We start from the raw sequence: 26,078 nt of genomic DNA on the forward strand, positions 1-26,078 counted from the left end.
TTTTCATCTTGAGCATGGATCTGAAAACTTTTTTATTTAAACTTCGGTTACTGTGCACTGTCCATCAGGCCTTCGAGATCTGACACTCACTGTTCCACCCGCTGCCACTGATCGATCAGTTCCTGATCGATCAGATACTGTCTGATTTGGATTAGGAACCAGAAGTCTCTGTTGGGTCAAGGAGTGTTGTGCAACAAGCGCAGATACATCCTCACTATCACTACTGGCATCGGATTCGGTTTCTTCAATCGAAGTGTCTGGTGCTGGTACCCTGCCCGAAGATGGCGATTCGTGCTCTTCTTCTCCTTCCCCTCTATGACTCCTTTCCGCTATGCTGTCTCCACTGAGTTGTAAATGTGCAAAAGAGTCTTCCAGAGAAGTGCTTGCATCAGGGGATGGCGTGGCGGGGCTTGTTAGCTGACCATCTACTGACGTCAGGGGCCTCACAGAAGAAGACTGAACAGAAGCTCCGCTCTGAGCCGGTACACTGTCCGCTCCATCAGCAGAGCTCTCTCTTGCTAGGTTTACGGTATTAGCATCACAGTCCAGCCTAAGTCCGGCTACTCCCTTCTTTGGTATATCTATTATATCCCGCTTGATCTTCCTGCGACGTCCATGTTCGTTTCTCCTATACTGTACCATATTTTCAAGATCGGCAACATACAGAAACCCGGCAATTAACATTTCAGTGCTCTTTTTACCTTTGGAAAAGGCATCTTCCAGCTCTCTGCTAGTGCGCTCATCATACTGCCACCACCCATTTCTCCCTTCGTAATACCAGGCATATTCACCATTTCCTCTGCTTGCTGCTTTGAGTTCTTCCGGTGACAACAAGGTTGGCTTATCAAGGAAATCTTCGGGAATTTCTTGTCGACAGAGGGCACATCGCTTTCCAAGCCACGAAGCTCCCTTCACACATAGATAGCAGAAAACATGCTTACAAGGCAGACTGACTGGGTGAACACATGTCTGCAGACAAATGGCACACTCAGGGACAGTTAGAGAAGGTGCAGTATTAGAACAGGACTCATTTGCTTTCCTGTTCGTAGGAAGCATGTTTATAGAGTGATCAATTTCTCCACAGCCAGCCATCCTGAGAAAAATGAGAGAAAATAAGGCATAATATTAAAATCTTGTTTTAACTCTTTCAAAATCTTAATTCAACATTCAGAAAACACTTATTAAGCACCAATTATATGCAAGTCATGTCCTAGACAATGGGAACACGAAACTGAAAGAGAAAAAAAATATTTTTGATTTGAATTTATTCTTATTTGGGGGGGGGCAGTGAGGCACAAATAAAAAGGTACAACCAAAGTACAGATTTGAAATAAATATGCCATTTTTATTCACAGAATAGAACTAAATGCAAAGATTTTAAAATGTACAACCCACTTAGACTTTTAAAATCAGTCTGGAAAGTAGAGAAAAACAAAAAAATGGTTAAAAATAATTCAGATTACAATCACAGAAAGTAAATTTTGTAGCCTTTTAGGACACCACTAAGTGCAATTGTGCAATACTTCCATGTATTAATGTACTTCTGGCAGTTGACAAGTAGACCATATAAAATGACTAGAGCTGAAATCCTAGACACCAGAGAAACTCCCTTTCTCTGCTGTGTAATCTTAAATACACTGGTTAAAACCAGTCATCTCATTCCCCCTCTGTGAAACACCTTTTAGTGACCTTTTTTATTGTTGCTGGCTTTTTCTAAACCACACATACGTTCCTCTTGCTGTACTCTTTCAAGATGATCTCATCTACATTCATGGCTTCAATTATTACCAACTCCTAAACTGATAATCACCAGCCCAGGTCTTTCGTTTTAGCCCTAGAACTATCTTTTAATTGCCTACTTTAGTGCTCTTCTTGGCTGTCTTAAAGGGACAAAAACTGAATTTGTGATGTTTCCTCCTTATTTACTTACTCCCTAAATGCCCCTCTGGAGACACCTCTATTCATTTGCTTTTCAAGACAGAAATCCATCACTGAAGCTGTCCTCCTAACCCCTCCCCATTCAAAACATCAGCAAGTCTTAGATTTTATCTCCTAAATATCCCCTAAATCCAACTACAGACCATCTCTGCCCTTCCCAAGTCATCAAGTAAACACTATTAATGGGTCCGGCCTTATGTCTTGTTAAAAAGTTGGTTTCAGGTTAGAGACCAGGATCTATATTCCCTGCACAGTCTGTCTGGACGCCAGCTCCCATGCCAGCTTCATCTCACACCATGCTTCCTGGACTTCAGTTTTCTTATCAGTAAAATGTTTTGACTCAATTCCCTTTTCTAAGATCTAATACACGCTTGCCACACACTACATAATAAATACTTGCTAAACTGAATTTAGCGCCTCTCGTTTCTGTTTATTGGCAAAAGCTATACACATATTGTTCTCAGAAAAAAACTCTGAAAACAGTTGTAAGGCACTGACTAACTAGGTTTCATTCATCAGGTCCTACTGCTACATTTAAACCACAGAATAACTTGAAACATTCTATTAACAAAAAGAACTAAAATTAGCTAGAGAAAGGGTATACAATGTATTGTTTTGTCCCTTTCAATTAAAAAAAAGTCACTGTCAAAGAAATTCTGAAAAATCTTTTTTAAATTCCCACATTTCAGTTCAGTTCAGTCGCTCAGTCGTGTCTGACTCTTTGTGACTCCATGAATCAGCACTCCAGGCCTCCCTGTCCATCACCAACTCCCGGAGTTTATTCAAACTCATGTCCATCGAGTCAGTGATGCCATCCAGACATCTCATCCTCTGTCGTCCCCTTCTCCTCCTGCCCCCAATCCGTCCCAGCATCAGAGTCTTTTCCAATGAGTCAAGTCTTTGCATGAGGTGGCCAAAGTACTGGAGTTTCAGCTTCACCATCAGTCCTTCAGTGAACACCCAGGACTCATCTCCTTTAGGGTGAACTGGTTGGATCTCCTTGCAGTTCAAAGGACTCTCAAGAGTCTTTCCACATTTAAGGCCCAATTAAAAATAAGGAAGTCCTTCATCCACAAGTAATAATAATTTAACTGAGTAAGATGTTTGATTGTAAGACAAAATGTTTAAATGAGCTACTGCTCATCACTACTTTGGAAAAACAACAGCAACATCTCATATACAATAAGTCCATATCCTAAACGACCTAGGTAGCTTCCGGACAAAAGAAAGGCCAATAGATTTAAAAATTTTTTAAAGAAAAATAGAAGTCTAGTAAAATGTAAATAAAGTATCGAATAGTACAACCTGGATGAATGCCATACTTTTAAAACATAGTCTCAAACCCTGTTGTATTATAAGTAAAATTAACCCCAAATATCAATTTTCCATTAGATGCAGTTACCTTATCTATGAAAAAGAAAGTTTTCAACCTAAAAGCATTACTCTCCATCCTGACCAATACTCTTGTATGCATAAATAAATGTAAACGTATAATTAACAAAGTAAAAAAAAAAAAAAAGATAGCCATCCCAGAGGAAGACATGAACTGTGAAAGTAACATACTTGGAAACGCAAAACAATTCTTTTCGGGCAGATATTCTGGTTCCCTTATTAGAATGAGATAAAACTGGATAAACATCATCAGAAAACAGGTAGAAGATAGTTAAAGCTTCATTATTTTACCTAAAGAACTTTCAATTATCAAGATCTCTTCAAAAAAGTTGAAGATATCAAGGGAACTTTTCATGCAAGGACAGGCATGAAGGGCAGAAACACTAAGGAGAACAGATCAGAAAGAGGCGGCAAGAATACACAGAGCTAGACAAAAAAAGTCTTAATGACCCAGATAACCACAATGGTGTGGTCACTCACCTAGAGCTGGACAACCTGGAGTGTGAAGTCAAGTAGGTCATACATAGAAAGCATTACTACGAACAAAACTAGTGAAGGTGATGGAATTCCAGCTGAGCTATTTCAAATCCTAAAGCTGATGCTGTTAAAAGTGCTGCACTCAGTATGTCAGCAAATTTGGAAAAGGTCAGTTTTCATTCCAATCCCAAAGAAGGGAAATGCCAAAGACTGTTCAAACTGCTATACAATTCTGCTCATTTCATATGCTAGCAAAATTTTGCTCAAAATCCTTCAAGCCAGACTTCAATAATAAGTGAACCGAGAACTTTCAGATGTATAAGCTGGGTTTCAAAGAGGCAGAGGAACCAGAAATCAAATTGCCAATATGTGATGGATCATGGAAAAAGCAAGGGAATTCCAGAAAAAAAATCTGCTTCATAGACTATGCTAAAGCCTTTGGCTGTGTGGATCACAACAAATTGTGGAAATTCTGAAAGAGATGGAAATTCCAGACCATCTTACCTGCCTCCTAGGAAACCTGTATGCAGGTTAGAACTGGACATGGAACAACAGACTGGTTCAAAATTGGGAAAGGATTATGCCAAGGCTGTACATTGTCACCTTGCTTATTTAACTCTATGCAGAGTACATCATGTGAAATACCAGGCTTGATGAATCACAAGATGGAATCAAGATTGCCAAGAGAAAGATCAATATGCAGATGATATGCAGATGATACCGATCTAAAGGCAGAAAGTGAAGAGGAACTAAAAAGCCTGCTGATGAGGGTGAAAGACAGTGAAAAAGCTGGCTTGAAAGTCTACATTAAAAAAAAAAATCTACATTCAAAAAAACAGATCATGGCATCCAGTCCCATTACTTCATGGTAAATAGAAGGGGAAACAATGAAAACAGTGACAGATTTTATTTTCTTGGGACTCCAAAAATCACTGTGGACGGTGACTGCAGCCATGAAATTAAAAGACGCTTGCTTGGAAGGAAAGCTGTAACAAAGCCAGATAGTGTATTAAAAAGCAGAGACATCACTTTGTCAACAAAGTCTGTATAGTTAAAGCTATGGTTTTTCCAGTAGTCATGTATGGATATGAGCATTGGACCATGAAGAAGGCTGAGCACTGAAGAATTGATGCTTTCAAACTGTAGTGCTGGGGAAGACTTGAGAGTCTCTTGGACAGCAAGGAGATCAAACCAGTCAATCTTAAAGGAAATCAACACTGAATACCCTTCGAAAGAACTGCTGCTGAAGCTCCAATACTTTGGCCACCTGATGTGAATAGCTGACTCACTGCAAAAGACCCTGATGCTGGGAAAGAGGAAGGCAAAAGGAGAAGGGAGCAGAGGATGAGATGGTCAGACAGCAACACCGACTCAATGGACATGAATTTGAGCAAACTCTGGGAGCAAGTAGAGGACGGGAAAGCCTGGCATGCTGCAGTCCACGGGTCACAAAGAGTCAGATATTATTTAGGAACTGAATAACAACACCTTTCAACTATCAATCTGCCATGGCAAATACCAAATTCTGATTCTGTGTAGCCCCCAAGTATACTCCTAGTGTATCCCAAGGAAGACACGGGGAGGAAAAACTTTAAGTACTTTTTACATAATTCTGTATTAAGTACGTGCAGTAGACAAGATACCATTAAGATATGTAACATGATGAAGACAAAGCAACCCAAACCACCAGTCTGCCCATCTGTAAGACACACTCCATGCATATGTGCTGTCGCTTCAGTCGTGGCCAACTCTGCGACACATTGGCGGGCAGGTTCTTTACCACCAACGCAACCTGGGAAGCCTTCGATGATCTTCAAATAGGCTGGGGGCTAAATTTGTGCAGAGGATCATACGAGTATGTAAGTAAGAAGTGTTTTTTTTTCTTTCCTTTTTGTAGAACAAGGATTTGACAAAGAGAGTGCTAATTAAAGAGAAATATTCCCCAAGTAGTAAATGTCTAAGGAAACTTTAGAGACCATTTTAAAAAAGGGAATTTATTTCCTGGTTACTAAATTAATATGTAGAAATTTGGAATGAAGTTAGTCCAACTCTACTGAAGAACATAAATGTATCACTCATTTCCCAAGACTTTTTTTTTTACCAACTGAACCCTTAATGTGCTATTATTACTTTTATGCATAAATTCCATTCTTCTAAATGATGTAAAATACTTCTGGAAGACGAAAAAATGTCTATTAATGCTACTTAAGACTTCTCTGCAACAAGACCAAATATAGAGGGATATAGGCACATTCAGTGCAAATCTATAAGTATTCAGATTTTGTTTAATCTTCTTAAAGACATTTAATCAAAAGAAATGTAAAATTACTATAAATGAGAAAGATCTTTAGCTTACATAGTATTGAAGAACTTTCTGCCACCAACAGAAACTACAAATACTGAAAAACGGATTTTTTAAAAGTATGGGCTCAGAACCCAATTAAAAACATGAAACAGAACAACATACTACATCATCTTTTGTGGAGACCTATCAAAAAAGAATGTCATCTTCCTTCCCAAAACTTTGACTGTTTTTTTTTTAATTCCTCAAATCTTTACTTCTGTTGGAATATAAAGAGTTTGAACTTTAATACAAGTTAAAAATTTAATATTAAAATTTTAACAATGACCATTCCTAAGTCCTTAAGACAAAATTCCTAACTTTTCCTGTTGTACAGTGTCTTGTAATTGGTAGGTGTTTAATTTCTGTTGGATGTCTACTGATGCATGTTTTATTATAGTAAACTATTTAACAACTAACAATTACCGATTGCATAATATGTGGCAGATATTTTGTGCAATACTTTAATCCTCGTATCACCCTACGAACTGGGTCTGTTATTTTCCTTTTTACAGATGAGGAAACTGAGGTACAAAAAGCTCAGATGATATACCCAAAGTCATAGTTCATTAAGTGATTGAGCCAGCCTCAAATCTAGGTTCCATAATCCAGCTGATCTGACTTCAGAGTCTTTACTCTTAACTGCTACATACTGTTTCTAAAACAACCATGTCTATCGAAATATAAGAACCACCATCAGTAATTTTAGGAAAGGTAAGGCTTCAGGAAGTTACAAGAAATTTCACAGACAGAAGAATGACATCTTATCACCTGCTGCAAGAGCTGTCACGTATTTCTCCTTATTCCTTTTCACTTTTGAACAGAGAACGTGTTCTACCATGCCCATGGCACTAGGAAGGGAAATGCATAATAAAGTCTGCCATCAAAGTTAAAGAACACTGCATCACCTAATGATTTTTTGCTAAGTGTAACAGATACCAGGGAGTACAAAGGAAGAAATACTAACTAGCAAGGAGGGGATATATACATTTTGAACAGATGAAAAGTACTGTGCGAAGTAGTACAACAGAGACCTTCTATATTATGGTATCTTTAAATAAAGTTTAAATAAAGTTAAAATAAACATTTTAAATGCAAACGGTTCGTAAACACTTCTGGTCACAGCCTTATTAAAAACTTAGTGAAATTTTACATATAATTTAAGGAGTTCAAGGATCTCTTTGAAGCTGGTCCTTATACTAACTCCTAAGGAGTCAACAGGAATTCACTGAAAGGTTATGTTAGGAAGTGACAAGTTGGTTTACTAGTTTATCAAGACCAGCTGGACAGAAGTTTGGAGGAAGACTTGGCAGCATGAGGCCAAAAGGAAACTAGAATTTATAATAATCCAGGTAAAAGATAATGGGAAGGAAGGGACAGATGTTAAGGTTCTAACAGTAGAACATAAGAAATAGTAAGGAAATAGAAATGAAAGCATTTAGTTACTGATGGATGATCAAGATTCAGAATCTGAGGTGAGTTCTGACATTATAATTTTGAGATATTTATAAAGTCTTCAGATGAAGACAGGCAGATGACAGCTGAGTTTACTGGACAGGTATGCTCAAGAAATCTAAGCAGAAAGAAGTGTCTTGAGTCACCAAAACGAGACATGAAAATGGATGAATGCCCAAATTAAATCTGCACAGACAGCATACAAAAGGGCTAATTACAGAACCCTGGATTACTCCAACATTTTTAAGTGAGGCAGTGGACAAGAAGAATGGCAGAGAAGAATGGGGAATAAAGTGAAACTACACCCTCAAAAGCCACAAGGGGAGACATTTGCAAAAAAAAAAAAATGGATCAAGCAAGGAGCAAAGTTACAAGTTACTCTTCAACTTATGAAAATTTCCACAATTGTAGTGAAATATATGGTGCAAAATATGTGAACACCACACACTGATTAGCTATTTTGAGTACCCAGAACCCATTGTGCCTGGTATCAATTACTTTTTACTTAGCCAAGACACCTTTTTCTTTCCCTATTGTCCCAAAGACTGTTATAAAACTTTGCCAACCTCTTAGTTAAGAGATATCCTGAACCCTCATATTAAGAAATTAGGTATGAGTGACTCCTCAGCATTTATCTTTATCTTCATTTATCTTATTCCTCTTGGCTCAGGATGGAGTACTGGTAGCTTTCCAAGCTAAACCATCCCAATTCCTCCAAGATTTCAATTAATATTCTATTCATAAATTTCAAAATCAACTAACATGCTAAGTCTAATGATCTCTTTCAGTCTTATCTATTTGATTCCACTGCACTAAATGATATTATTAACCACAGACTCTATCTAAAAATTTTTATTATTCATTTCCATGATGGTACTCTCTCCCAGTTACCACGCCCCACCCCCCCAACCTTCTTTAGTTTCCCTGAAATACCAGTATTCCTCACAGAGGCTCTAAAGTGACCAAATTTTCAATATTACATTTTATGCATAGACAACCTACAGAATATTCCAAATTTATATGTATGAATGTAAATCTCGTATCCCCAAATGTAATATCCAGAACTGTTCTGGATTTCTAAGAGCTATTATTTCCAATTCTGTATTCAAAAGGTCTACCTCAATAGTCACCTGAAATCAAACATGACTAAAACCAAAATTATCTACTCCCTTAAACCCACATCCTCTTCTTATGGTCTCTATCTTGGATAAAACTTGGGAGTCATCCTCAGTGCTCCCCTATTCCTTGGCCACTTGGCTTTTCTGCAACAAAAACCTTTATAGAATGTGTCCCCTTTGTTACTAAAGCCTGTGACCTTAATTTTGGCCTCCTGGGCACACTCTTATACAAAATACTGACCTCTCAAGTGGCCTTCCTGACCTCAAGTCTTTTCTTCCTCTCATCTTTCCTCAGTTTAATTATGTCTAATTAGTCTTTCCTCCACTCAGTCTTCAGTAGTTTTCTATTGCCTACATAATGTCATCAAAATTGCTAAGCACTGACTTTCAAGTACACTGACACAGACTTCAGAGTAAATCAAGACTTAGTTAAAAATCCATCATGTATTCTTACTATGTTGACCTAGAACAGTGTTTTCCCAAACTTCTCCGAAGATAAGAATTAGCTGGTCTGCTATCTCTTGGAAATTTGGACTCATCTGTGTTAGAGTCTAAAAATCTGTTTTTAGTAAGTGCCCTAGCAGATAATTCTGAGAAATCTGGTAAACAATGACACAGGGAAAATGAGTTTTATCTAATTCTGTTTCCTCATCAGTAAATAAGGCTACTATAATCTTGTGATTGAGTTCAATAATCCAAGTAAAACATCAAGTAAGCATCAGGCAACAAGTAAGTATAAATAAACATACTCATTCCCTTTACTAACTGTGAAGTCTCTATTTCCCATTGACCTTCACACATAGGATTGTTCCCTGACTCCAAGATGCTTGACTATTTAGGCAGCTGTGCCCTTCCCCATTTCCTTGGCTTGAAAAATAATTCCTAATTTTCTCAGATTGTTAAAATTCTATTCATTCTTTAAGACCAAACCAAGAGTTCCCCTGTTCACTCTGAACTCTTCAGATGGAATAAATTCTCTCAGTTCTGAAAGTGTTTTACTGGTGTCTCAATATAGTATTTCTTCCACTGTATTAATTATATATGTGTCTTACTTACTAGACTACAGTCTAATTCCTTGATGGCAGAGATAGTCTGATGGTCAGACTATCTGACCTACAGGATTAAAAAATATACTGAAGTATACAGACAGACAGATAACATGTAAACAGGGTTAAATTAAAATTATATTTGTCCCAATTTTAAAGAAAAATGCTTACTGGTTTCATTTGTCTTTTATTAAAATTCTCAACACTGAAAATATCGTAATACTTTTAATCAGAGTATATAATCAAAGCATCATACTGGAAAAGTAGGTAACAATAGTTACATGTCAAACGGGGAGAACATATGAAATAGTATCTATAAGAGTTACTCTTTGGTCCAGTATTTTAACTACTGTAATCACCAAAACTGTCAACTTGGAAGATGGAAATATGATGTTCATTGTGTAAAAAAGTTTCATCAATAACAGACTAAAGTTCAATATGGCCAAGACAGACGTAGTGTTAACATTTTAAAGCATATTTCAGAAAGAGAAACTGATAGGAAAATAGAACTAGTAAAACTGGGGACTAGAGTGGGTCCAATAAGAATTAAAATGCAATGATGTACTTTTTAAAAAAATAAATTAACTTTGGTTATTTAAATAAATTACTATGTAAAGAATAAGTAGAACCTAGAAGACCTGGAGATCTTTTCAGTTTTATAGCCTTCTATGTGCAAATTTCTCTGTCTTCAGTTTCACTTTTATAGGGATTATTCCCTATGAAGAGATTTTTTTTTTTGGAAGCCTATATTAATAGTAATTAAATGTGAATAAACTTGTCAATTCAATTAAATATCTAAAAGTCAATATAAACATTCATTTTTTTTTATTAAAACTAACTGATACTTGATTTATTACATTTTATACCAGTCATTTAACTTGTTGCAGCTTTGTAAAAACCATGATGCCATACTTACATTTCTATTACAGACCCCACAGATGCCTGCCACAAAAATAAAATCTCATCTTCATGAGTAATCAGCCAGTTTGCATTATTTTCTCCTCCATTGCTGTATCATCCTGTGCTGCAAAAGAAAAATTTCAAAATCAACTTCTCAACAAAATTAGTCAATTATGTATGACTCTCATTTAACAAAATTCAGTGGCAAATTTTATCTCAAAACTGGAAAAATTTCAAGACAAGGATGCCTGCTTTCCCCACTGCTATTCAACACTTTACTGGAAGTTTTAGCCAGAGAAATCAGATTAGAAAAGATATGAAAGGCATACAAATTGGTGAAGAAAAAGTAAAACCATATCTATTTGCAGAGACAGTAAAATTTTCTCTGTTCTCTATACAGAAAATTCCAGAGAATCCCCAAAAAAGCTGTTAACCGTAAAACAAATTTAGCATAGGTGCACTTTGTAAGTTCAATGCACAAAAAGTCAGTTCTGTTTCTGTATCAACAATTCAAACAAGAAATCAAGAAAGCATTCTCACTTATAATAGCGTCTGAAGGAATTAAATACCTTAACCAAGGAGATGAAAGACTTACACACTGAAAAACAAGCACTGCTTAAAGAGATTAAGAGTAAATAACGGAAACACAACTGGCGTTCACAGCCTGGAAGACCATGAAGATGACAGAGCTATCCAAAGTGATCCAGAGAGTCAACATAATTCTTAGCAAAATCCTCAGTTTTTTTTTCCCCCCAGAAATGAAGAAACTCTTCCTCCAATTCATATGGAATTGAAAGGGGCCCCAAATAGCCAACACAATTTTGAAAAGGAACAAAGATGGTGAATTCACACTTATAGATTTCAAAACTTATTACAAAACTACAGTAATATAACTGTGGTTTTGGCATAAGAATAGACAAATACACCAACAAAAGAGAGAGTGCAGAAATAACCATCTCTATGGCCAACTGATTATATTTTACAAAAAAAAAAAAAAAAGAATTTTTTTAAGTGAAACAAGTTCTATATGGACATGATATGTATTTCACAGCCTCTGCCTTCCTCTATAAGGTAATGTGTGGGAAGGCAAGGTCATCACATTACCTAGGACCTCTAGGTAATGAGGTCCTCCTATATGAATGTCCCAGTTTACAAACCATTAAGTCAACCTTCTGAAGATGCCTGCTGTCCAGGAAATCCAGAGGCACCAACCAAAACATCATCTCAGTCATTAGTCCTCTTTCTTCACAGTTAGTGTTGCCTCCATCCACTTCACGCCCACTACAGGAGGCTCACTTACTGCAAAGAACATACATGATGATGACAGAGACAGGCTTTACAGTAACAAGACAGAAGAGACAATTATTCTTTCAGTTCCATGCACCTCTTATAGTGTGGGAATCTATCTCCCTAAAAAACTTGGAATTTTAGTGTTTAAGATTTTTTAGATATATGCCCTTTTAAGATAAGCCAGCATATCTCACCAAATATTTAACAGAACAGACCAAACAATATGTAACCTGTCTCAAAGCTGAAGACTTTTCAAAATAAGTGACTAGAAAGGGTTTGTAAACAACCTGACTTTCTATTTTACTCTGACTTTAGAACTTAGTTTTTCCATGACAAGGACTCCACTGTCCTGACTTCCCTCCACAACCTGTTCACTTTACTCTCTAAGTGCCTACAACTTCAATGGCACCAAAAAGGACTCCATCATTCACTTCCCTCCTATAGTCTACTCAAAATATTAGAAACCGCCCACTTTCACACATAGGACAATAGGAAACATTCTACTATTCTAACATCATTACTCTTAAACACAAACAAAACCCCACTTAATTCTTCTAAGTCTCTAACCATTGGCTGTAATCCCCTAAAGCTATTCTCTTAACCCTTAAGATACTGACAGTCTACTCACTACTGGTCATCCAATTCATTATAATTCCTGACACCTGACTGTGAACTTATTAACTATCCTTAAGAATAAACCATTCAGGGCCCAAGGGCTGCGGACGGCGGCCTAGGAGGCCAGCAGAAATTGGAAATGGGGAATCCATTGTGAAAAAGATGTGAGCTCTGGAGTTGGACGTGGAGATCGAATGGCCTTCAACTCTGAAGAGTTTCGGTTGAAATCCAACCCCACTCCTTACTGGTCCAAAGCCACATACCTGGTTCATCACATAGCCCTTCTAAGCGCTATTCCTCAACTGTAAACTGGGATGAAACCTATCATAGTACTTAAGATTTCACGTATTTTTGCTGAACTTGTTAAAAAAAAAAAGTGCTTGGGATGATGGATTAACAGGAACATTGAAATTCTGTGAAAAGTTTCAAATTGGAGCATATTGAATTTTCACCCTAGTCCAGCAGCTGTGCTGCTCACTTAAATACAGATGAATGAAGACCCCATTCGGAAGGACACCTGGCCAGCGGTCCAGAGCTGATGCAGGCCATGCTGGTGTATCTGCAAGCATGATGAAGAAAAGGACATCCCACAAAAAACATCGGAGCAGTGTGGGACCAAGCAAGCCTGTTTCCCAGCCTCGGCAGAACATCGTAGGCTGCAGGATTCAGTATAGGTGGAAAGAGGGGAATGGCCCTGTCACCCAGTGGAAAGGAACCGTTCTGGACCAGGTGCCTGTAAACCCTTTTTTGTATCTTATAAAATACGATGGATTTGACTGTGTTTATGGACTAGAACTTAATAAAGATGAAAGAGTTTCTGCGCTTGAAGTCCTCCCTGATAGAGTTGCAACATCTCGAATCAGTGATGCACACCTAGCCGACACAATGATTGGCAAAGCAGTGGAGCACATGTTTGAGACAGAGGACGGCTCTAAAGACGAGTGGAGGGGAATGGTCTTAGCACGCGCCCCTATCATGAACACATGGTTTTACATCTCCTACGGGAAAGATCCTGTCTTATACATGTACCAGCTCTTAGATGGTTATAAAGAAGGCGACTTTCGCATTATGCCCGATTCTAAATTGTTTTGGCTGTTCTTTGCAATTTCATACAAATTTTAGAATCAGCTTGTTGGTTTCTGCAAAGAAGTCAGCCGAGATTGTGTCAGATGATTCACCTCCAGCAGAAAGGGAACCGGGAGAAGTTGTGGACAGCCTGGTGGGCAAACAAGTGGAATATGCCGAAGAAGATGGCTCTAAAAGGACTGGCATGGTCATTCATCAAGTAGAAGCCAAACCGTCTATTTCATCAAGTTTGATGATGATTTCCATATTTATGTCTACGATTTGGTGAAAACATCCTAGATGTCATCACGAACTTTACCAATTGTGGAACTATTAAATGTATAATTTGTAGGGGGAAAAAAAAAAAAAGAATAAACCATTCAACACCTAACTCAGAGGTTCTCAAACATCCCCACAGAGACTGCTTGTTAGAAACACACATCCTCAGACTCTAACCCAAGATACTGTAAGGCCAGTAGACATGGGTTTCAGCCCAGGAATCTCACCTCAAGTGATGCTGATGCAGGCAGTACATCACATACAATGTGAGAAACACTGTCCTTATTTTTCAATTCCTAAATACAATAAACTTCACCCTCTGCTCCAACAAAATATGATGGCCACGTTTGGAACTAGATGCCACCTAAAACTGCTGCCTCTCTAAAATCTTAAACTCACTCTCAGACCACAAGCTCTGGTTCTTCCAGCTCACTTACTCCTTCATTCTCACACCTGCTCTTTAATTCCAAGTGCCTCTTCAGTCTCTTGCCCACCTCCTTTCCTTTCTCCAATAGCTGACCCCATTTCCTTTTCTGCCCAATCTGGAGTCCAACCATTTTAACTTCTTGAGAGAATGCTTGGCTCTCTCACATCTGTCTCTACACATACTCTACACACCCCCACCTCTGCATGTATCTTACAACGTGACAGCTCAGCTTCTGTGCCTTAACCAATGAGTGCCAATGGAGAAATACAAAATTATTTTTCTCACTCCCCTTTCAACATGTTACATCAAGTTGCCAACTTTTAGCCCTAACACCTTTGGAATCTATCCTCCATTCTCTTGCCATTGCTAGTGCCCTAGTTCAGACTTTTACCATCACTGGACTACTGCTCCATCTGATTATTCTGCTTCAGTATCATCCCTTAAATTAAGTCTCCGAATGTGATACACTAAAAAAGAAAAATGAACCCTCCATACGTGAAGCCCTATATGGGCTCTCCAGCCTATACAATAAAGTAAAGCTCCTCAGACAATATTCAACAGCTTTAAAGACCTGAAACCTAAGTAAGTCTCAAGTCTTATTTATCTCCCACAACCACTCTCATAGATGAACACTCTAGTTACAGCAAATTACTCAGTTCTCCAAACTTTCCTTTGTAATTCTGTATTTCCTCCTACCTGTATAGTCTTTCTTTTAAGGTTTATGAATGCTACTGCCTTTCTCTGACTGCCTTTGGAAAAGCTGTTCCTTCCCCTATGGTTTGTAATTCTTCTACTGCTGAATTTATCATATGCATTGCAATTATCTGTTTGCTTCTGACTCTTCCAGTAAACCATGAGACCCCTGAGATAAGGATTACTTATATTTCTAAGTGACTAGTCAACTGCCAATCAGTTGTTGCTGTCTTGAGCTGGTATTTCTTGGATGAATGAAAAACTAAATTCATTTAATCACCTAACACAATATTTACATTCTGTGAACAGGCACCCAGCCACAAAAGCTATAAAGGTATACAACTTTCAATTTTTTCTTTAAACAACTTAAAATCCAACAGAGGGAGTTACCACATTTACAAATATAAAATTGATGCCATCTTTATATCTTTTGACAAGTATATAATTTACCCAGCTATTATTCACTGGCAGTGAATTCTCCAGAATGCAGACAAAAATCCAGGAATAAAACAGATTTTAGTAAATCTTGTCAGCTACAGGGACCTTTCCAATCACTATCTCCCATGGCTAAAATTTCAAAGCTGGCTGTAAATGGATAATAGCTGAGGGGAGAAAAGTGAACTAAAACCTATATAGTAATCTAGACTTCCATACATGACAACTGTGGTCCTCAACCAGCATTATCAGTATTACCTCAAAGTTCTTTACAAATATCCAAAGCCCCACTCTCTACCAAGAGAATCAGATCTCCAGGTAGTTCATATGCATATTGAAGGTCACTAAGCAGACGCATTATATCACTGAATCCTCAGAATGACTCTGTGAGAAATTTTATAAATGAGGAAATGCAAGCCCACAAGGATTTAGCCCCAATTCACAAAGCTATCAATACTGGGAGATGAGATTCAAACTCAAGTATATCTTAAAAATTTTTTTTTCCTCAATGTGCTGTATCTCAAAGAATATATCAAACTCAAGTGTATCTTTAAAAAAAATTTTTTTCCTCAATGTGCTGTATCTCAAAGAATATCATCATCTAATAGAAATACCATGCAAGTCACATAGGTAATTTCACATTTTCTATTAATGACAACAATAAGAAACAAGCAAATTTAGAGAGTATATTTCATTTAACCCAATATATTCAAACCATTACCATTTCCACATGTACTTTATATAAATTATTAACGTGGTATGTTATACTTGTGTGTGTGTACATGTATACACTCCTTGAAAGCTGATGCATGTTTTACTTTATAACACAACTCAGTTCAGACTAGCCACATAGCTTGCTCAATAGCTCCATGTGGCTAGTGGCTAGCAAAATCACAATGCAGGTTTAGAATGTCTTGCATACCAACAGTCTTTAAAAAAAAAAAAAAAGAACCTGAAATTTAGTGCAAGAATTGTTGAACAAAGAAAACGAACTCCATGCTACTTTACTCACAACTTTGCATGCATAGATTAAAAAAATAATCATATAGTCTACTGTGATCAAAACTGACTGGTTTAGGTATACCAATTAGATCCATCAGCTCTAGCCTCTGAGAACTGTAATGCCAACTGGGCACAACATATGGTATGGTGTGTAATATTCAGAATAGCCAGGTGTAATATTCAGAACAGTCGAGTGGCTCTCAAAAAACTTATACATTTGAAATCAAAGAATTTTTTTAAGGGAGGGAGGGGGAGTCTTTTACTTTTAACCAAAGATAAAAGAATAGTGTAATTCTAACTGCAGACCACAATTAACTTGGTAAACATAAATAACTCAAACAAATAATTCATTCTGCAATGAATGATTTGTAAATTATCACCAAACTAAATATGAATTATTCAGTAAAATTTACCATTATATTTTGGCATGCATCTATCAATTAGTTAATGGGTTAAGTTTCCTTCTTAAGGTGAAATTTTATACAGAAACAAACTATTAGAAGGTAACATAAAAAGAGAAAAGATTTGAAACTAGTTATTTCTGCACCTTAACAATTCTAAAGGAAAAAAAGTGGCAGACTATTTTTTTTAAATATATAAAATTTAGAGATTATCAGTGAACTTAAATCATTTACTCATTCAACCAATCAAGTTTAACTGAAAATGAATATTGTATTATTTCTAATTTTGTGACCACTCAACAAATTCATGCGCCTATTATTTGCACCCACTGTTATTTTCTTTGAAAATATTTAGGATTAATTACGATTCTACTTTTCAAATCAGTCATGGGCCAAGTTTTTTTAGACAATAGATTCAAATAAATGATTATCTTTTTTAAAATAAAATCAAAGAAAAGGTAAGCATGTAAGTTAAAATATCAATTATAAAGATCTGAAGATTTCCTGTATTTTTCCAATTATTAACAGCTAATGTTTAATAAAAGTTATTACTCTTTATTCAAAATATACAAAACAGGAAATGTTCTACATAAAAGTTATCAGTGACAGAAAAGAAAAATACTACACATCTTACAACTTTTGTTATACAGTAAAAAAAGAAAAAGGAATAAAAAAAAATTAAGGGCCAGTAAAAGGAACAGAGAGAGAGTGGGTGTAATTTAGCGAATACATCTTACTACTTCTTAGGAGAGAGTCCCAAATTGAGAGATGTAACTAAATGCCCTAACGTTTTTCCATTTTTAACTTTCCTTCTCATCTCCTGTTAAAACAGCTTACAGAAAGCACAAGTCATACTAGGAACCAAAAGTCTACAGTCAAAACTCACTTCTACTAAATGGGGTCCAATATTTTACACTACTCTGTGTTAAAGAATTATTTCCACCACTTCATTTAATATTTCCCATAAAAATACTGTATGACAATCTCTGGGCTTCACAATCTTCATATCCAAGCATTAAACCTTTACACTTCTCACCCCAAAATGTGGGCTTTGCATTTTAACATTAAATGTGAAAGTGAATGAATAATGTCTTTTAATCACATCAAACAGAAGTTGCATAGTCTGAAACCATTTTGTAAAGAAGAAAGGTTCTGCTAATTATCTGTGTGACCTTGGTCAAGTCACAACTCCCATGTCTTAGTTATTTCACTCTATTCTACACTTGCATAATTCTAAATACTTAAATCAGCAGGCATTTAACAACAGGTTCTGTTTTAATTAACCCAAAAGGTAGTAAGCCCTGAACACTCAACACTGCATAAATAAGCACAGGTGGTTGTAGGAGAATGTAAATAAGATGGTCTGCATACCACGCAAAGACGGTTTCTAATCCAGTTGGTCATACAAAATCAGGTTCCTTGGACACAATCAAAAACCAGGCAACAGAATGGAAAAGGTTCAGTCCCAGCCTTTCTAACACTGACACTGACGGAGAAGATACTCTCCAACTGAGTGGCAGGTGTGTCACGCTAGTAAACGTATAACACACGAGAGAACATTCTCTAAGCAGACCAATATCGTGAAAAGATTCAGTACTCTTCTCTTCTTCTATGGAGAAATCATTTTTAGATCATGTCCAAAAAAAAAACATCTGCCCTATCCTTCAGACAATTCAAAAACAAAATACTTTACCAGTTGATACAGGTTTCCTTTAAAAAAAAAAAATCTTTTTTTCCCTCCTCTTGTCTAATGACCAGCTATTTAGAAGAACAGTATTCCTGATGATTATAATTCTATCAAGTTTTTAACAATGAGTAAATAACAAAATTCTACAAATGTTTACTACCAGGTAAACATTTGCAGATTTTCATTTTGCCCACAATTTACATTGGCCCATTTGAAACAAAATTCTAAATCAAAGACCGAGCTTAACAAACGCTACAATTTAAGACGTACAAGCAAAAGCAAACAGCCAAAATCTATTTTTAGAGTGGTTTTTCCCTCTTCCAGTTTGCTCTTTAAAATTAGATTTACTGGACATATTTTCATGTTTTGTTAGCGCACTCCACAGACTCCCAGACACTCAACACAAACAATATTTGCTGGTCACAAAAACAACAAAGCTAACATCATAAATCCCGTTACTTGAGCAGGTGATTTTCTTCCTGTGTCCTATATAACAAGTCTTTTAAAAGTATGAATATAGAATCACTTATTAAAAAACAAAATAGCCTCAAGTCTTCCAATTTCTGGAAATGTATACTGCTTTCAACGACATATCATATTTTCAAACCCTATTTTAAAAGTACACCCATTGTAAGCACTTCCACTTACCACATCACTCTGCTTGACCACCCAAATTGTATATAATTATTTTATAAGTTAAGTTAATCATGTTCCCATTATGGCTTGCAATTGTAATTATCTTTTACCTTGCCATTGATTGTGAAAACTGATAACATCTTTCACTATTGTGATTATGTAATTATTACTCACTTATTATTTATGATTGATCAACAGAAAAATAATAGAACTCTGAATCACCAAAACTATGATTTAATAGAAAAAACTGTACCACTTTTTAATATCCAGATGCATATCCAAATTATCTTGAAATTTTTTGAAAAACATAAATGCCCAGGTATTGCTTTTTTTCTCCAAAGCTCCAGATATGTTTCTAATGAGCAGTCATGTTTAAAAACAACTGGACTATATGACCATCTTTTACTTTTATCTAGTTTGTTTCACTTTTTCTATTTCATATTCAGTGCTTCCACTTCATTTATATTTTCCAATTTCTCCATATTTTCTTTTTGATGTTCTTTCTCAAATCTTTATCAAGCGTAGTAGAAAAGCTTTTGTATACATATATACAATATGCATATTTTAGAAAATGTGAATTTTTGACTAAAAATTTTAAGACATTTTGATTCCACTTGCTTGACTCACTATGCATAGAATGTGGATTTCTAATTTAAAAAAATAAGTACGCAACAAGCAACAAAAACTGACTGTATAGCACAGGAAACTACAGTCAATATCTTGTAATAACCTATAATGGGAAATAACTTCAAAAATAATGTATGTATAACTGAATCACCTTGCTGCGCACCTGAAACAGCCTAAGTCAACTATACTTCAATAAAATATGTTAAGTGAAAAAAAAACCCGTGAACTTAATCAGAAAAAAAAAAATACACACATTGCAGGGGCACCTGAAAATGTCAATCACAAAGACAATGCGATTTTCTACCATTTCTTGACTTTCTTCTCTCAATTCCAGTTTCACTATTACTTAACAAAATGTACCTACTTTAGGAACTTGAGAAATTAGTGCTCGTAAAATGGCATTTAGGGAACAGAAAGCAAGTCGTACTAAATTTGATATCAAGAGAAAAAGATCTAGTTGCCACAAGTGTGTGTAAACGCAAAACAATTTTTCTGCCTTTCTCTAGGGGCCCACAGAAAACAAAAAATAGCGGCCACAACGGAACATCCATTTACCCTTTCAGACGGGATTGGGGGGGGGGGGGGGTGGTAGGGAGAGAACTCCGCACCCAGCAACCAGAACAAAGCAACAGCCTCGTCTTTTAAAATACACTTAGGTTTTGGAGGCTCAGCGGGTACTGAGACACCTCTCAGTGGTTCTGATGCTTTAACAACAGTGCTGGGCTTTAACCCAGACAAGACGAGGGACGGGACTGCTCGTCGGATTAGGCAAGACCCAAGAACTGAGCAGGAGGAGGAGGGAGAGAGGAGAGAGAAAGATGCCAAACACACTCCGGAAAAACAAAATGCAGGAACTGTACGTCCGGAGCCAAGGCCCGGGTGGACGCCTCCGCACGGGATATTGGGGGGGGGGGGGTTACCCCTCTAACCATCGCCGCCCCTACATCTTGAGGCCCATAAAGTCCCCGAGTAGAGGCCTGACACCCGCGCTGAGAGGACAGGAAAGGGACCTGGCTGCCACCGAAGGCAGCGACGAGGACCCCGGCGGAAGAGGCTGCGCAGTAATGGCCGCTGCTCCGCCTCTCGCACCCCGACCGTGACCAGCTCCGGGCTCTCGCCCAGGGCAGCGGCTGCGGCGGCCACGGGCAACGCGGCGTCCGTCACAGTCTTCCTGCCTCTGACAGCAACCAAGCTGGGGGCGGCGGAAAGGGCTGAGCTGTGCCACGCCGGCTCGGCTGCAGGGCCGCGGCAGCGCCGGCCCAAGGGCGTCCACCCACGTCCCAGCCCCTGACCCCGCCGCCGCCCCTCTCAGGCCCGGAGAGCAGGGCCGACCCGGGGAGTGCCGCACTTGGAGGTGATGCCGCGGGCCATCACTCCTCTCCCCGAGTAGGACCCAGGAGTGGCTTGACTTTCACCCTGCCCCTCGAGTGGGCTTCGCCCCGACTCCCACCTCTGTGGACACAGCCGAAGCCACCTCGCCGTCTTTTCTCTTCGGCCTCCGAGCCCGCAGCGGCCGGGCACGAGCGCGCGCGCGCGCGCGCGGTCGTCACGTGACCGCCGGTCGCGGCGCGGGGGCGGGGCCGCGCGAGGCGGAAGCAGCGCCGCGCCACGGGAGCTCGCGCAGGCCCCGCCCCCGCCTTATTTCCCCCCCCCCACGCCCCGCCCCCGAAGCCCGCCGTGGGCTGCTAGTCTTCTGGGATGTTTCCAGAGGTGCAGTTTAGCGGCTTGGGTCTTTCTAACTGCTTTATATTTTGCTGTGCTTGTGATTAGGTGCCGAGGAATTCTGAGAGACTGCAAGTCCACCACCAGAGAGATTGGGGGCCGAGGAAGTAAAACGCGTGTAGGGCCAGCAGGTGGTGCTGCTTAGAAACCCAGCTTCCATACCCAGGAGAACCCCTTGGGCGCCTAGCTGGATTTGGGGTTGAAGAGTCTGTGGCAACACAGCGCGTTCTCATTCAAAGGAAGTCCAGTTTTTCCCTCTTTTGAACCATTGAGCAATCTAATCGGCAAAAAAGAATTACTTTCCTTTTGGGCCCATTTTTCTTATACTGGATCACATGTGTGAAAGTCGTTCAGTCGTGTCCGATTCTTTGCGATCCAATGGACTGTAGCCCGCTAGGCTCCTCTGTCCATGGAATTCTCCCGCCAAGAATACTGGAGTGGGTTGCGAGTTCCTCTTTCAGGGGATCTTCCCAACACAAGGATCCGACCCAGGTGTCCCGCGTTGCAGGGGGATTCTTTAAAGTCTGAGCCAGCAGAGAAACGCAGGAGCTGGAAAAAGAGATTAATCAGTATACAAATCTAAAAACTACAGAAATGGCTTAATTTGTTGGACGTGTGTGGTTTTAAACAAACTCCTGGCTGTATCCTGCATTTCATTTGGGCCTGTACGTTGTCTTTTTTGGAACTGATTGTACTTTCTTAATTCTTAGTAAAATGAAGGCGGAAGAGCATGGTTTCTTACCTTTAAAAGAACACTATGTATTTCAACATTCTTTGCCAGTATCTTCTTACTTGCAATGCTGTTGAAATTCCAACTCTCATTAACTGTTTAGTCACGGTTGGAAATTTTTCATTTCTTATATGTAGAGAAATAAGTGCATTTTCTTTTATTCTGTTTATCTGTCTGCTGGTCCATCCATCTGCATGCAGAGACGGAATTAGTCGACAGGAATCTCACTAAAATGCCCTTATGGGCTTCAAGCTCTGTCTCAGCTGCACTCGCAGTGTTCGTCATTTCAGTAGCTCCATCTTCCCTTGTTCAAACTGAGGCAGGATGTAGCTGCCCCACGGCCCCTCCTAAGGTAAAGGGATTGGCCATTCATCCCTGTGGTTGAAACTCCAAGAGGAAAATTTGGTGGTGGTTCAGTTCCTCAATCATGTCCGAATCTTTGTGACCCCATGGACTGCAGCATGCCAGGCTTCCATGTCCTTCACCATCTCCAGGAGCTTGCTCAAGGTCACATCCATTGAGTTGGTGATGCCATCCATCTCATCCTCTGTTGTCCCCTTCTCCTCCTGCCTTCAATCCTTCCCAGCATCAGGGTCTTTTCCAATGAGTCAGCTCTTCCCATCAGGTGGTCAAAGTATTGGAGCTTCAGCTTCAGCATCAGTCCTGCTAATGAATATTCAGTGTTGCTTTCCTGAGACATTACTTTGGCCAAGACGAGAATGGCAGGACAACTGAGAGAGGAGGCTGGGGCCTGCCCAGACCCCGTATTAATGTTGCTTATTCGTTAAGTCAGGAAACCTCCCTGACCACAGGCAGAAAGGCTCCTTGGAGGTCAAAGGGCTGTGGTGTGAAGAGATGCTATACCCAGAGGCCTCTTTAATAGAATCCTTTTTAGTGAAGAGATTTGAGTGCACACATGCTAGGAGCCTGAGATATACCAAATATGGACTCTGAACCAAGGCAAATCAAAATGACTGACCAAAGGAAAATCAGAAGAAATGGCCCATAAAAGAAATTCAGATTGCCGTTGGGTTCCACTCAGAAACTCTTGAGTCTGCCTGTGTGTCTATCCACACATACTATACTCTTTTTCGTCTCCCAAAATACCTGCTTCATTACATTCTGTCTTTGTGGGAATTCTTTTCTACAGAGCCAAAAAGCCAGGGCCCTTGTCACTGACCACTGGTCCAGTGGTTAGGATTTGCTGCTCTCACTGCCGCGACCCAGCCTCTATCTCTACTTGGGAACCCAAGCCCCACTTCAAGTCATTGCAGGCTGAGGCCTTCCGAGATCAAAGCCTCTCTTTAATTTCTCTCTTATGCCCCATATCCACTTCGCAAATAATCTGTTTGCTCTTCCTTCAAAACACAAGAGTTGGACTCCTGACCTCCTCTCCTACAACCTAACTTATGTCTTTCAAATGGTTTACTGAAAGAGGTTAAATCAGAGTCCAACAGATTCGAATCATTTCTGTAATAATGTTACTATCATTGGCATTCTATTTTGCTTCATCGAATCAGAGAGAAAGGAGTGGAAACGGACTGCTAGGACCTGCTCACTATTCACAACTCTTTCCCATAAACATATAAAATGTGTTCATAAATACCACATATCTCAGGCACCCCTTCTTCCCCATACTATCCCCCCAACATTTACAAAATGTTTGATGTTGTTAGTTTAATGATCAAAATAGTCTGTTTGGTTAATTCTGAAGATATCCATGAAAATGTGATATGATTATATATTATAATCATATATATTATATATGAAAAGATTATATGTGTTTCAGTGGAAAATGTGTTGAAAACCATTGCTGTAACTAGTTTAGGGCAGTGGTTTTCAGAGTGTTTCCTAGTGTTCCCTGGGGGTTGTTGAGATCCTTTCAGAGGGTCCTAGAGGTAAAAAATTATCTGGATAATAATACATACAAAAACTCTAAGTGCCTTGTTTCTCCTTCCCTCTCTTTCTCCCACCCCTCTCCTTTCACTTTACCACAGTGGAGTTTTCCAGAGGTCACATGATGTGTGACCATCTGTGTGGCCGACAGATTGAATATAGAAGCAGATTCTAGAATTTGCCTATATTAATTAGGCCAGGCACTAAATAAATTTGGTAAAACGTAAGCTAATACTGTTCTTTCTCACTGTTAACTTTGCTTTGAAAAATAGTTATTTTTCAGGAAATATTTATGTACTTTAACATTAATGGGATTATTATTTTAAATGACTTAATTTTAATTGAATTAATTTTAATGACTGTGAAGTATTCATGAATATTTTAAACCATTCTCAGTTTTAGTTTGTTAACTATTGATAGGTTAACATATATAAAACAGTTCTTTTGAGGCTTCTATAATTTTTAGGAGTATGGAAAGTTCCTGGGGCTTCCCTGGTGGTCCAGTGGTTAAAGAGTCTGCCTTGCAATTCAAGGGACACTGGTTCAATCCCTGGTCTGGGAAGATTCCACATACCTTGGAGCAACTAAGCCCCTGTGCTTAGTTGAGCCTGTCCTTTAGCACCCCTGAGCAGCAATTGTTGAACCCACATGCAGCAGTTACTGAAACCCACAGCTAGAGTCCCTGCTCTGAAATAAGAGAAGCCACCACAATGAGAAGCCCACATACTGCAGTGAGGAGTAGCCCCCTTTCGTTGCAACTAGAGAAAGCCACGTGCAGCAGTGAAGACTCACTACAGCCAAAAAATAAAAATAAATAAATAAATCTTTTTAAAAAAAGTTCCCAAGACCAAGAACTTTGAGAACTCTAGCACTAGTATAGTCTAGAATAGTCTGGGACCATTTTGTGCACCAGCCCTAAGCTAGATTTCTTCCCACATGCCAGCAAACATCTGATAACTGTGGACACAACTTTCTCATGTGTTTGGAAACAGAACAAACCAGTTTCAGGAATGCACCCAGTCATTATAGCTAGCAGATGAATAGAAATAAAGCCAAGAGGAATTTTTGGAAAGCAAACTCTTCCATTTCCAGTTGAAGATTTTGCTTCAAGAGTTGGTATATAGCTTGGTCTCTGTCCTACTATTCGACATGTTGTTCAGTAATCAAAAATATCTACTTTTTGAGTAGAATTCCTTTGTAAATAGTAGCAGCCTGGACAGTTTTGCTTGTGCTCATCGTTTACCTAGCATGATTACCAGTGCTCTTCCTTGGCTCATTCTTAGTGTTTCTAGAGCAGCCCTGGAAGCCACAGCTGAGTACTGACAATTTTATGCCTGGGAAATAGCCCAACACAAAACAGTCCCTGAGTAAGATGTTATAGTTTGACTGTAAAGGCAAGCACGCCTTTCCTAACCTTGACTGTATGTGTACATTATATATGTATTAGTTTTTAGATGTCTTATGTTGACAACATTAGCTATTATCTCCAAAGTTCATATTTGCTTCATTGGACATGACCTCATTGAGCATTATGTTGAATAACTACTCTATTTTATTTATTTGCAGAATTTCTTACTATTTTAAAGCTAGATCATTATTTTAATAAAACTGACACAGTACACTCTGTTGCATAAAGGACATAGCTTACAGGGCAACAAATATGTTCTGCAATGCCACATTTTCCTCCAAATGGTTAGGATTTAGGAAAGCAATGTAGAGTAGTTTTATAATCATGCATATTTGAATTTTTATTTATGTAGGAATTATATACATATCAATGATCAGTTCAGTTCAGTTTAGTTCAGTCGCTCAGTCATGTCTTACTCTTTACGACCCCATGAATCGCAGCACGCCAAGCCTCCCTGTCCATCACCAACTCCGGGAGTTTATTCAAACTCATGTCCAT

At 38.6% G+C, this 26,078-nt stretch overlaps 1 protein-coding gene and 1 pseudogene across 3 annotated transcripts; one reads left to right on the forward strand and one right to left on the reverse strand.

The window, feature by feature from the left end:
- Positions 1-15: 15 nt before the first annotated feature.
- Positions 16-21,363, reverse strand: RNF146 (ring finger protein 146). 3 transcript variants are annotated; one of them, XM_020878919.2, is made up of 3 exons: positions 21,275-21,363; positions 10,684-10,791; positions 16-1,093 (listed from the first exon to the last, which is right to left on the reverse strand). In XM_020878919.2, coding segments are annotated over exons 2-3 (1,059 nt in total). In that variant the 5' UTR covers positions 10,686-10,791; positions 21,275-21,363; the 3' UTR covers positions 16-36. The 3 variants fall into 3 exon arrangements, with proteins under 3 accessions (XP_020734578.2, XP_020734580.2, XP_070305948.1); XM_020878921.2 differs by having other exon boundaries at positions 10,684-10,786; positions 21,275-21,290; XM_070449847.1 differs by lacking the exon at positions 21,275-21,363 and adding an exon at positions 21,173-21,189.
- Positions 12,667-13,937, forward strand: LOC110128234 (spindlin-1-like; annotated as a pseudogene).
- Positions 21,364-26,078: the final 4,715 nt, after the last annotated feature.

Source organism: Odocoileus virginianus, chromosome 19 (genome assembly GCF_023699985.2).
Source record: "Odocoileus virginianus isolate 20LAN1187 ecotype Illinois chromosome 19, Ovbor_1.2, whole genome shotgun sequence".
In the NCBI taxonomy this organism is placed as follows: domain Eukaryota; kingdom Metazoa; phylum Chordata; class Mammalia; order Artiodactyla; family Cervidae; genus Odocoileus; species Odocoileus virginianus.